The 14,204-nt window shown below is 29.6% G+C and overlaps 1 protein-coding gene across 1 annotated transcript; it reads right to left on the bottom strand.

Annotated features, from left to right (window-relative positions):
• Positions 1 to 2,025: 2,025 nt before the first annotated feature.
• Positions 2,026 to 2,782, bottom strand: LOC126666692 (pectinesterase inhibitor 3). Its single transcript, XM_050359538.2, has one exon. The coding sequence runs from the start codon at positions 2,731 to 2,733 to the stop codon at positions 2,167 to 2,169; it is 567 nt and encodes a 188-aa protein (XP_050215495.1). The 5' UTR covers positions 2,734 to 2,782; the 3' UTR covers positions 2,026 to 2,166.
• Between the last annotated feature and the right edge of the window lie 11,422 nt (positions 2,783 to 14,204).

The following is a 14,204-nucleotide window of genomic DNA, read 5'->3' on the forward strand; positions in this document are numbered from 1 at the left end:
TTGGGTATTGATGACATCTACGCACCAACTTGAGGGGGAGTGTTGACGTGAGTTATTGAAGAGCAATTATAGGAATCATAAAATATTTAGTTACCAAGTTAGATTTATTTGATTGTAAAGAATTTAGCCTAAATTAGTGTGATTAGTTTCCTTTTTAGCTTCATGTACAGACTATATATAGTCCTCTGTATTTCTTCTTTAATATATAAGAGAAAACCTTCTTTTCCTTTCTCCTCAACAGTCCCCTCAATAATAACTGAACTCAGTTTAAGTCTCACAGCTAAAGCAATAGCTTCTCTAAGCCGAAATCCTCAACCAACATAGAAAAAGAGACATGATAAAACTGCCGAGCCATAGACGAGACCACCCTACCCATCCAATCTCTAACAACACAGGCCTTTGCTCTCCTTTTCACGTTCTGAATGAAGGCTCCATCAAAGTTAACTTTGTAGCCATTTACCCCGGCGATTCCCAAGCTTAGACCACAACTGTGACTAGCTGAGTAGGGCGAGCTCTGTTAGTAGCAATATTCGGGTTACTCCAAATGGTATAAACATTAAGCAGCATTCTATTAGGTCATGGATTTAATTCCTCTCACAAACATTTGTTCTCTTCCCACTTATAAAAAAAATGTAGAATTATAATATTCTAATTTAAAATGTATGACTAAAAAACACTATGTACAACATAAGTTGATCGAAACGGAACATGTTTATTGTGGTCATAAGACATCATAGCTCGTAAATCATCTGGCCAGAAATCACTCGCGTGGTTATATGAGACGTAACAACACGATCAATTACGATGTTCCATTGCTAACCGTGCCAGCATGGGTAGTTAGTTAGCACATTGTTTGTATTGTTAAAGATAATCACACATTGCTTAGAAGAACAAATATAAATGAGTTTATAAGCGTAAAGGTTCAACTATCTATTAACTAGTTCTAGTTATTAGATCATGATTGAACCTAAACATTCTCATAAGCATATGGATGGATTGTCACATTCTCACCAATTTATAATTAATTACTCCCACCAATATTTCTAATATGTATCACGACATCTTTATGTTTTGGTTGGATGAGTAATGAAAAAGTTGTAGTTGAATAACAGAATTAATGTGCAAAATCAACGGTGACACTAGATTTGCATGTCTGCAAAGATGAAAAATAACACCAGAAAAAGAAAAGAGTGAAAGGGCTCTGCTGCTAAATTAAAGATGGAAACATGGCCTGCTGGTATGTACGTAAGCAAGATGTTGTGAATTTATTATAATGTCTCGCTGGACCACTCCAAGTAGGTGCTCTAATTAACCTCACTCTCGCATGTCACAATTGTACGTTTTTTAAATTATTTTATATTCAATTCTATTAATTTGTACATCAAACTTAATTAACTTACACTTAATTTTTTATCAATTAAACACAATACTTTATATTTTTATGTCAATTAATATTTTAATTAATTAAAATGATAAAGTATAAGTTATTTAATCTTAATTCACACAATTTAAAGGCAAGAATGACCTATGCTCTTAAAACAATGTCAAATTTATATAAAAACTTATACAAAATTGTTTTAATCATATCTTTTAATCGAATTATTTTATCTTTTCAATCTAAAGATTGACTTATTAAATTGTGCCTGAGATCGATTTAAATTAATTAACTAAAAATTTTCAAAAAGAAAATGACCCTACAAAATTAGCAAGTTAATTTGGTTAAATCGACATAAATATAAACATAATAATTAAAAAAAATCAAAAAGTATAAATATATAAAATATTCCGTTAATTCGGTTAATAACCAAACTACATATTTGATTAGCCAAATAAAAACAATCAAATTGACCAACCTAAATGGTAAAAAATGATTAAACAGACTAATTTGGTTTAACCAACCATATTCGCTCGCCCCTATATCAATCAAGCAATGGTATTTAAATTTAGAGCTCCACAGTAGACCAATTAATTAAAAAAAATGGTAACAGACAGTAACAGATACTGATGAGTAACTAATAGATCTACTAAGCAGTAAAATGTGCAATTATACATACAACTTCCATTAAAATACAGCTACAAAGCTTAGCTATAACTAGAAAACCAAAAAGGAAAAAACAAAGCCAGTACACATATAATTATATAAGATAAATTAAAGGCTTAATTTAATTAAGCACGAGACTCACCAAGACGATTAATCATATACAAAGCATTACTAGTAACCCTAGCAACATTAGTAATTTTTCTTTTAACATCAATTTTAACTTTACTTTCAACATCTTTAAACCCATCAAGACAAGTATCTTCATTAGTCAAAGCAGCACTCACCCATGTCTCTGCATTACTCATCTGCCACCTAAACGTTTCCCCTCTCAAATGCTTCAACTCGCCCAGTGTGTTCTTCAACTCGTCCACCGAGTCCGATATCTGCTCCACGCAGTCACTCAGTGCAACTCGTTCTTTCTTCGACTTTAGCCCGGAAACTGTGGCTAAGTACTCCGAGACTTTACTCGCACGACCCAGGCTTACTTTGACCGCGGCTTGGGCTAGGTCGCGAGGGGAGTTGGCTGGGCCTGAGTAAGAGGAGAGCGTGCGGACACAGAGGTTAGGGTAACTTGCGTGCTGACATGATGAACGGACCAGATCTCGCGGTGCTGCTGCTGCATTGTGGTGGTCGTTTGCGGCGGCGGAGGAGAGTGAGAGAGAGAGGAGGAGGACGGCGAGGAGAGGATGCATACTGGTTAGGTGTAGCTGGGTGTAGTTTGTGATTTATGAGTGATACTAATAATTGTGACATTTTGGTTTTATAACAGTGGGGGATTTCAGTATGGGCTTTAAGTTTCTTTTAATTACATTATTACCCTCAAAGTTCTTTTAAAACATTTTAGAATTTTCTTATAATTTAAGACAATGATTTTAAGTTTTTAATTTTTTGCTTGTGAGATATTATTTTTTTATCAAATGAATTCATATTCGAGTATCGATTAATATATATCACGATATTTCATAAATTTAAGATTTGTTCTTGTTTAAAAAAAATAAAAAAATTTGTTGAATTATTAGAAAATTCTTGAAAATAAACTACTTGGCGTAAATACTTTATAACATTTTTACTTTAAGTATAAACAATTAAGTTTTTTTTTTACAATATCATATGAAATATTCTGTCCGTCCTATTTTATTTATTATATTTTATATTTTTTGATGTCTTAAAAAGAACGTCACTTTTATATTATTAACATCGATTTTTTTTTAATCTTTGACATTTATGAGTTTGTTAGATAAAAATTAAGAATGTGTTTTACTATATTATATTTTTTCAAATAAAATGAGGGGTTTATCACATTCAATGTATTTTTAATATGAGCAAAAGTGCCTCTAAAAAATATGAGTAAAAATGAAAAAGTTACAAACGAGTAGAAAGTAAAAAATATGTCATATTATCCAAGGAAATGGAAAAAAAGAAAGGAAATTGAAAAAAAAAAAGACTTTTAGGGTAAATTGTGGAGGGAAAGGTAAAAAGTAAATGAGGGAGTAAATGCAAAGGCATGTAATAGCAGTCGGCACCAACATTTGTGCACTGCCTATTAATGGAGCATGGACTCTTTTTGAGTTGTAGTCTTCTCCAATAAGGTTACTCCATTTCTTTCGAATTTAAATTCCCAATAATCTAATATACTCTCTCCGTTCTTTTTTAATTGTCCATTTAGCCAAATGAATTTGTCTATATTTAGTTGTCCATTTAGACTTTTAAGATAACATTAATTATTATCTTCCAAATTTAACCCTCCCTAATAAATGACTCTATAACTCAATTTACAAAGTATTTATTATATAATAAGGTTATATTAGTATTTACTCCTATTATTTAAGACAAAAATCTCACTATCTCAATATGTGTAATTTTGGCTAAATGAACAACTAAAAAGGAACGGAGGGAGTAGCTTCTGAAGCCATGAAGGTCCAACAACATGCTTTGTCCTTTTCAAGCCCTATCTTAATTCTTAACAATAAAAACAGATAGAAACAACTAGTAATAATACTAATAATTAAAACAAATGTTGGTATAAAATTTAGTCAATTTTTTTTTAATGTTTTAGTCAATTAAATTGAGACTCGTACAAAGGTTTTTCAGTTGAAGGTGTGCATAATTAGTTGAAACTGAATTTTTCTAATAACTTTATTTCTTCGGACGATTATAAATTGTAACTAAAATATTAAACCAGCTTGTAAAAAAACCAAAATATTTTTATTTGTTCGGACGATTATTTTTGTTATTTAAGTAACCAAATTTTATTAAAATTAATTATTTAAATAATTAACTAATCTCATCACACATCTAATTTTAGGGTTAGTTACATAAGTGTCCAAAAAAGAGGTTGACTTTTCATGCGGTACAAACAGTACAAAATAAAATAACATGCGGTACAAATTTTAAGCAAAACATTACAATTAATACCAACTATGACGCCAGCAGGCCTGACGTGACGCATGAGCATGTGCACCAGCTGTGCTGGTGCACATGCTCCACTGACCCGCGGGTGACGCACGGATCAGCTAACCAATTCTTTTTTTTTTAAATTAAATTCTTTCTTTACTTATTTATTTATTTAATGTTTTAATTTGACCTCACATTTAAAATAAATGGTTTATCTAATTTTTTCATCTTAATAATAGAAAAAAAAAACATAAAAAGTAAGGAAAAGATTTCATACAACGAATATGTATCAAATATGTATCAGATATGTATTTAATATTTATTGGAGATGTATCAAATATGTATCGGATATTCATCAAATATATTTTTCAAATACCATTTGTATGTATCATATATGCATCGGTTGATTTAATTAAATTTTTGACAAGTCGATGATATGTATAAAAATATTAGTAATAGAACTTAAAAAAAGACATAAAAAATAAGAAAAATGTTTCAAAAAACAAATATGTATCAAATATGTATTGAAAATATTTTAAATGTCTTTTATATGTATAAAATTGATTAAACTTCAATTTACTACATATAATTCACCTCTTGATCCAAGATTTAAAAAAAATTACTATTTTTTAATTAATTCAATTATTTACATTTATAATATTAAATTAATATTAATATTTTTTTAATGTATATAGAACAAATTATTTTAGATAAGTTTCTCAGATGTATAAAAATATTAATAATATAATTTTTTAAAAAATATAAAAAAATAAGGAAATATATAAATAATGTTTTTAATTTAAAAAAATATATTGAACAAGTTATTTTTTAGTATAATTTAAATAAATAAATATATAAATAATTATATTTAAAAGAAAATATATAAATAATTATTTTAATATATTTAATAAAATAAATAATATATTTAATAAATTTTAGATTTGTTCAAATTGAACAATTCAAAGAAGCAGATCTTTGAATTGTTCAATTTGAACAATCCAAAGAAACTGACCCGCACATCAAGCGGGTCAGTGTGCTAGCTAGTGCACCAGCCAGCTGGTGCACTAGACAGCCTGTCAGTAAGCCTGACGCGTGCGTCAGGCCTACTGAGGCGCGCTGATGTCAGCGCGCAGTGATGCGCGCTGACATCAGCAAAGTTGGTATTGAGTGTAATATTTTGGCATTATTTGGTACACATGTAATATTTTGGAGAAAAAAGATACCCATGTAATTAAGGCCCAAAAAGAGCATAATTATGTAATTAATCCCTAATTTTAGCTATCTAGTATCTAAAACTCAAGGGAAAATAGTAGGTTTTAAAAATTTAGTAGATAAATAATTACTTTAACCTAATTTTAGGGATGTAATAGTATTATTTTCCCCCTAAATGCTATACTATCTTCCAACAATCATCCTTAAACCCTATAATATCCTCTTAAATTTAATTCAAAGCTCCGCCTGATGTCCATTTTGAATAATAGTGGAAACAAAATATCAATTCATGTTCTAATTCTACAATTGCATGCCCATTGCGTGATTATTTAATGGATTACATAATGGAAATGTTTTTATTACTATAAAAAAAAACCATGTACACGTGATTGGATGACAATATTAGGAGTGTGTAAAAAACTAAAAATTAAACTGAACGAAAAATCAAATTAAATAGACAAATTTAGATCGATTTGTTTTGACATTATAACAAAAAATCAATTTTTTTATTTGATTTGGTTTGATTTTGGACATTAAAAACTTTTTAGTTAAGTTTTAATATATCTATTGAACTAAAATGTAACCAATTCAAACAAAAAATCTGACTGAACTAACCAATTTGATTTAAAATAAACATTTTTTTGAACTTTAGTTCAGTTTGATTTTAAAAAAATAAAAATTTAGTTCGGTTTGATTTGGAGTTAATGCACAACGTTATCAAAGTGATTTCCACATACTCATTTTGTGAATTATTGTGAAGGAACATGTTTGTATGGGCCAATTGAAGCAAATTCAGTGGTGATCATCCGATACTCATAGCACTTGCGTCTTCATATGATCCACAAAATAGTGGGCTGAAGCTACAATTGGCTGATTTTTCAACAATATGTACTAAATTGGGGAACTAAAACCCTACCTACCTGTCTCGATTTTCATAAACATAGCAGATGATACAAACCCAATTATTATTTAAGGATTTTAATGCTTTTCAGATTGACGGGTATTGTTATTTTGATCTTTAAAATCAGTCCTTGAAAGTGAAATCCAAGTATATATAGGGACCCTCCTGTAAGTAAATTATTGATAAAGGAATCATTTCAGTTCGTATATTTATATAACATGACTACATATAATCCGGTTTTCGAACTTATGTTTTGAGGTCAAATAAATCACTTTTAACTTTTTCAATCAATTGATTTTAAAATTTATATCTCAGAGTCAAACAAGTCACTTTTAACTTTTTTAGTCGATTACTTTCCAACCTCTCTTAATTTGGGTCAAATATACTCTAATCTATATATCTCAAATGCCCGTCTTATTTGTCTCGAGACATAAATTTTAATTCTGATGGCTACAAAGGTTAAAAATAATGTATTTGATCCCGAAACACAAGTTCGAAAACCGGATTGACTCTTTTTCAAAAATAGTTAAATCTAAGTGAGCAAATTAAATTTATTTGCCGACAAGTTATAGTTCAAATGATATAAGCGATAGACATCAATCTGTTAGGTCGTGGGTTCAATTTCTCCCATAAACGCTTCACTGGAAGACTCACCCACCATGCCAGGTGCGCGACACGGGTCGGATCCGGATTAGTCAAGGCAAATCCTTGGAAACCGGATGGGCTTACCAAAAAAAAAAAAAATTGACTAGGTGATATAAATTTATAGACGGAAATGACCATTCTGCCCTAAATTATTGCATCTGATGCCAAGGCATCTTTTATCAATACTTAGATATGTATGTGATCCAAAAGCTTGCATGAGGTCTTTTTTTCTTTAAGCTCTGAAACAAGGCATGTGCTATGGGCAGAGCTGCAAAGCGATTATGCCCCACTTTTAAGGCCAAAATGGAATTACTTTTGTATTATTTAGAGCTTTAGGAGGAGCAACAAAGTTTCAAATCTCGAGCCTCTCTGTTCATCAATTTCTACTGGAGTTAATCACATCTAATTATCATACACTTTATTTTGAAGAACATGATGGTATGTGTTTAGATGTGCAAATTATCCATTATGTCGAAGTTCGACCAAATTGATTAAATCGAATTATTTTACTTTTTTAATTGAATTATCAATTTTGACCAAAATCGACTTAAACAAGTTGATAAAAATCTAAAAGTTGCATAACGGAACTACGGAATTAGTCGATTAACCGAATTTTTAGAAGTAGTAACTGAACCAATTCTTTTATCACTAAACTGAATCAACCAAAATAAAAAAAATAAACTGGAGAATTCGATTTAACCGACCGGATGATCACCCCTATCTACGCTATACTATGTCACTTATATATTTAAATATGGATGTGTGATAAAATTTAAAACCCTAAACCTCTCTTTTCTCTCAAAGCAAACCCTAGCCGTCTAGAGTTTTTTTGTTGTTTCTTCTCCGGCAGCCGTCAATGGTTTGATTTTGCTGTTGACGGTAGCCATCCCTTTACATATGTTAATTTAATTTCATAGATATAATAAATAGCCAATTCTTTTCCATTTTTTCTTGATAGATTAAGATTTATCAACAAGCACAATTCAATTATCAAGAAGCGGAGATAAATTGAAAATCATCAACAACAAAATGAAATCGTTTATGAGCTATATTAGGTTTATTTATTTTTCATTGTTTTGTTTTTTTTCTGAATATTTTATTTTGTCCTTTCTTTGTGAAAGGTTTGTTGTCCTTCCTCTGTGGAAGGTTTGCTGTCTCTTTTTTTATGAAGGAGTTATCAAGTGGTGGTTGAACCGGATGATGTGAGTTTGCGGGTGATGGGTGATGGATGAAGTTTGATCGAAGATTGATTGAAGATTGCACTTAATTAGCGAAACAGTTAATAATTAATTTTTGTTTTCGTAAGTAAGATCTGCGAATCAGACAGCATGTTGTCTGTTCCATGTCAGGTCATCGGGTTTCGTTTCCGAATTATCCCGAATTTCTTACAAATGTAACTGTTTCATATTCGATTTAATGAAATTTGATGAATTCAAAAAAAAAATGTCACTTATATAAAAAGTGGAGTTAATTGAGAGTATTTTTCAGCTCACCTAATTTAAAGACTTATGTACCGATGAAGTAACTTTTTTGATAGGAGGAAGATAAGCCGGTCCCATTAAAGGAAATAGTTGCATTAATTACAATTTCTAATTCCAAGCTTCTTGAAGCTTTCACTACAGAATTAGGTCATATCCTAAGATATGGTTTGAAATATGCTATGGTATTATTAGAAACATCATTAATTAATCAATTGGAAGAAATGAAAATTCAATTAATTAATGATACTAAAAGACAATCCAAAGTGAGAGAATACAAGTGTGTATGTATATGCAGAGGCAGAACCACAAGTCCAGTTTAGGAGGATCGAAATTTTTATATTCGGCTATTTAGAGAACTCAAACGGCTATAAATACGGTGCAAATATGTTAATTTGCAACTGTAGTGGTTTTAACCGCCCCTAACACATGTAGGGCTAGTGTCTATAACAACCTTACTAGAAAAATATCCCAAATTTTTTTTTTCGGCGAGAAGGGTTGAGATCCGCCTTTGTGTATATGCAATTTCAAAGGTTTTGTATGTTCAATTTAGGCCTCTCCAACTACATTTCAAAAGTAGCGGATTCGATCTCGGCCTCTACAACATGTTATTTCAATTGATAATCTCTTTCTTCTTTTTCAACTAGTACTAGAATTTGAGTGCCAGCTAGTTTGAATTATATTCTGCGATCACATATTTAAGTTGTATAGAATAATTTGTACGAAGTTCATTTCTCTTGACTCTTATGATCTTATATGCAGTCATCCACACTTAACTCTAGGAGCATCATCTAGTACACAACATAAACTATGTTGGCTTGAAAATTACTGGACACTAGATCTGTTCATTGGACAGGTACCCACCCAGGCCCATCTCGCCTTTCTCATATATATAGACTTAATTTTTCAACAATTTCAGTCTGAATAGATTATGGGTGAATTAATTTCTTTATTTACAATTAAACAAAAATCATATACTATATAAAAATAACAGTCTAAACCTACACAAAATCAATTCATGAGACAGATTTAAAAATGAATAGATTCTAACTTGAACTGAGGTTAGAAATTTTTAAGCGAAAAAAGCAGAGTATATAGAATAGTTGGGGCTATATTCATAAAAAAAAATAGTTGGGGCTTAAAGAAGGTTAAACTCGGATTATCAAAAGATCGACATTGATCTAAATGATTTATTTTTTTTGAGAAGAAAAATGAACTTTATTAATCAAACGAGAATATTAATAAGTTCATTGACCGGGAAAGAAACGTTCCCGTCAGAAATACAATCTTTTCCAATGAAAATACCCCTTTTAGCCGGGGTGTGTGCAACATTGATCTAAATTTTTGACATATCATTTAATCCGAACTAAAAAAAAGATTCCGCCACAGAACAGATCTATGAGCAGATATTGTTGACAACAAATGTGACAACCCCGTTTTTCGTAAACCTTTGATTAGTGAGTTGAGAAACAAGAGATATGGCGACAAGCATGCATGCTGTTTTTGCTGGAACATTTGAAAAAGGGGCTATTTGCCCATGTGAACCTCAGACAAATTTTAGGGTTTTAATAGAAAAGGGGTCCTCCAAATTTAATGGATGCTTCTGTTTCATCTACAAAACTACTCTTTTCATTGGCAAATGCAAAGGTCAATATTAAATGTGCCTGGAGCAAGCCGTCACCTATAATCTTTTAACTCAATCATTATTATTATTATTATCATTATTATTATATCAATTTCTAACGAAGTAACAAAGTATAAGTAATTCATTTGCGTGGCATGATTGAAAATTTAAGGATAATTTTCAAATAGATTATCAAGTTAGAAGAAATATTATAAAAAATAACAGAGTTAAAAAAGTTAAATTAAAGCAACTAGTCATTAAATAAAAGTTTAGAAACAATAGGAATACAAATTAGAATTTAGAAGTGATTATGAAAGAAAAAATAATTTAGAGACGATTGGTATAAAGTATCAAAATTCAGGTTTGTAATTGTTATTTGTGGTCTAAGAATTGAAATATACAACATAAATGTTCCTTTTTGACAAAATATAAACTAGTTAGATTAGGTGTTAACCGTTTTGTCAATTCAGCGGAACTTAGGTATAAAAATCGAAATTAAATCTACAATCTCTAATATACTTAGAGAATTTAGCCATTAGAACTAGGGCTCACTTGCTTGGGAAATAGTAATACTGCTTAGCCCATGTTTGGTTCATGAAATGGAATAGTATGGAATAAAATAGTCATTTCATAAGGAATGAAATAGCCATTCTTTAGTTTTTGAGAGGAGTACTTATTCCACAAAATCATGGAATAGCAATTCCGTGGAATACCTATTCCGTGAACCAAAGCAAAGAATTTTCATTCTATACGGAATAGCTATTCCATGAACCAAACATGACCTTAGTTCCTTAATTAGCAGAAGTAATGAGGTTTACTTCTGTAATTAGTGATGCTAGATTTTTTTGCACTTTGTAGATTTTAATCTTTTATCATTCGTAGATTTGATAAATGTGTGTACTTGATTGGCTCTACATTCCATCCCATAAATAAGTGTTAAATTTTAGTGGCTAGAGACAATAGAAAAAAAATTAAAAACCGTATAAGTTTCAAATAACTGTTTTTCAGTATCCATAAATATTAGGAATAATTACTAATTTTTCTTGATTTTAGGTTATAATTATTAATTAGTTTTTTCATACTAGTAATTTTTAAAAAGTCAATTATTTATCTTTTGAGAATAATTGAAATTAACTACTATACCCTCCGTTTTGAAATAGTTGTCGCTTTAGAATATCAATAAAATATTTATTGCTATTTTTCTATATATAACCTTTATCAATGTATTGAAAATATATAAAAATATAAACAAAGGTCATAAAAATAAATGTCAACAAATTTCAAGGGCTAATTTAGACATATTTGTTGCTTTATTAATTTGTTTTTTTTTCTATTCAAAAAACTTAGTCAGAGGGTTCAATTGTAAAAAAAATTCATTTTGACACTTAAACTTATATTTCTTTGAAACAAAATCCATAATGTTGCTAAAAGTTCAAATATTTTTTTAAAATAATTTCAAATTACTTATCTAACCATAACATTTCTATAAATATTTTAATTTATTAAAATAAGACTAAAAATATTTTTTTATCAAAAGAAATTTATAAACATAAGAAAATTAATTAAATTTAATATATTTTGATTGTCCCTATAATGATTAGATAAACAATAAAATATTTATATAATTATTTTAAAGTATATTTAATAAATATTTAAAATTAAATTCAATTATTTAAAAAAATGAATTAGGCATTATGTTTTGTTTCGTTTCTATTTACAAATTATATAGTACAATTGTTTTTGATATGACTTGATTTTTTATACAAATATTAATTATTAAACTAAACAAAAATATTATTAAAATGTACTAAGTTTTTTTGATGTTTATATATTTCTTTTGATAATTTTTTTTAATTTTTTTTAATAAATTAGAATATTAATAGAAATGCTATGGTTTGATATGTAATTTGAAAGTATTTTAAAAATTATTTGAATTTTTTTTACCAGTTTTAATGGACTTTTTTAAGAGAAAATTAACGGCAAATGATAGTAGTTAATTTAATTAAATGTCAGATGATAGGCCATTGACATTTTAAAAATCATATCCAAACTAGTAATCATAATTATTCCCAAAAATTATCTTGAGTTAACTGACAGAGTCATATGTGTTTTCAATTTCTCTATTTATTTGTGAAGTATATGCTGAATTAAGTCATTCCCTCTCCATTCAGCTTTCAGAGTAATCAAACATGCCAGTATGAAAGAAAAACAAAATAATCCATTTGGGCCGAATTCTTTTGTTTTGACCCTTTTACTACAATAACAAAATAATATAGACTCAATAAACTTTAAATATCGGTGCAAATAATAAAGAATTTAACTAAATTTGTTTTCAAATTAAAAATTTAGATAGATAGCAAAAAAATATAAGATGATAAAAGTCATATAATAAAATTTAAATATATGATCTTCTAAATTTCAACCTAAAATACTAAGAAACAACTTAGGACATAAGCAGGGGCGAAAATAAAAATTCTACTATGGAATGGTTAGTCTGTGCAAAATAAAATTTGAGGGGGCTAATTATATAAAATTTAATTAAGTAATTATATTTTTTAAAAAATAAATAAATTTGAAGGAATAATTTTACAAAAAATAATAATTACGGAAGCGGTCGCTACTTCAGCCATAAGACTGGTTCCACCCCTGGATATAAGCAATCCAAATTAATCGAAAAGAAAATAATTCAAAGACATGGATCTCGCCAACTTAACATAACGATAAACAAAGTTTTGTTGGAGTGAGGTTTCAGAATTTATTATCCATCTGAATTTACCGACGATCCGCTTGATTCATTGAGTCCTAATATTCTGAATATCACCTTCAATAGATCTTACAAGGATAGATCAGAACACATCAAATCTTCTTGGATCATTAAAAGGTTGAATAAAGCTCAAACCAACACCATAGATCCTTAAATAATTCAAGAAATTCGTCATGCAAGATGGAAATAACATCCCTAAAAAAACATTCACAAAAAGTTTCAAATGGAGAGATTTATTGAAAAAAAAATAGTTAATAATTTTGACAAAGAAAAGGTGATTTTCTGATTAAAATTGAAAATCACCATCTCCCATCCTCTAAAAGATTAAGATGATGAGAATGTTTCTTCGAAAAATAGGAGAGCAAGATTTAGAGAGAGAGAGAGAGAGAGATTTTTTGTAATACCCGTAATTTTTTTTTAAATTTTCCGATGAGTTTCCGGTAATAAATTCAGGTCGTTTGCGGATTCGTGAGTCAATTCATGATTTGAGTAACTACTGATTTGATTTGATTTGATTTGAGTTTAGATCTTTTGGGTTCTTGGTTGGGTTGTTTTAAAAAAGAAAAAAATATATTTCAAGCAGGTCCCAAACGAGACTTGCGTTTTCACGCAAGGTCTCGTTCGAGACCTAAGGGTCTCGTACGAGACAGATTAGTCTCGTACGAGAGCATTTCTAACTGTCGTTTTCCTTCCTTTCAGCTGCCGTTTTTAGCACGATTCTTTCCTATAAATATCACGTTCTAAACTCTAACATCTCCCCTACATTATTATCTAACCATAGCCATCAATTCTCTTAAAATCTCATGGACAAAAGTTGCTCAAATCTTCCTCACTGAATTTAGTAAGATTTGTTCTTAGTTTTATGTTTTTGCTTAAATCGACTCTACCGTTCCTAAGCTTGTTCTCATTCGTTTTAGCTTTGTTTGGGGAATTGTTTCGTCCCAGCGATAGAAGACTCAGTCCTCTTCATCATCTAACTTTCGGATTTGATTTTGGTACGTTATTTCTTTCGTTATGATCGCCGACGTCTCACCGTTTTGTTAACTTTCAGTTTTGAGTTCTTAATCGATGTCTCCGTTGTTTGATCCGTTTTAATTCGTTTCAACATTAAATTGAGATGCGTCTTGTTCCTGTGATTCTAGACT

Source organism: Mercurialis annua, linkage group LG2 (genome assembly GCF_937616625.2).
Source record: "Mercurialis annua linkage group LG2, ddMerAnnu1.2, whole genome shotgun sequence".
Taxonomy (NCBI): Eukaryota; Viridiplantae; Streptophyta; class Magnoliopsida; order Malpighiales; family Euphorbiaceae; genus Mercurialis; species Mercurialis annua.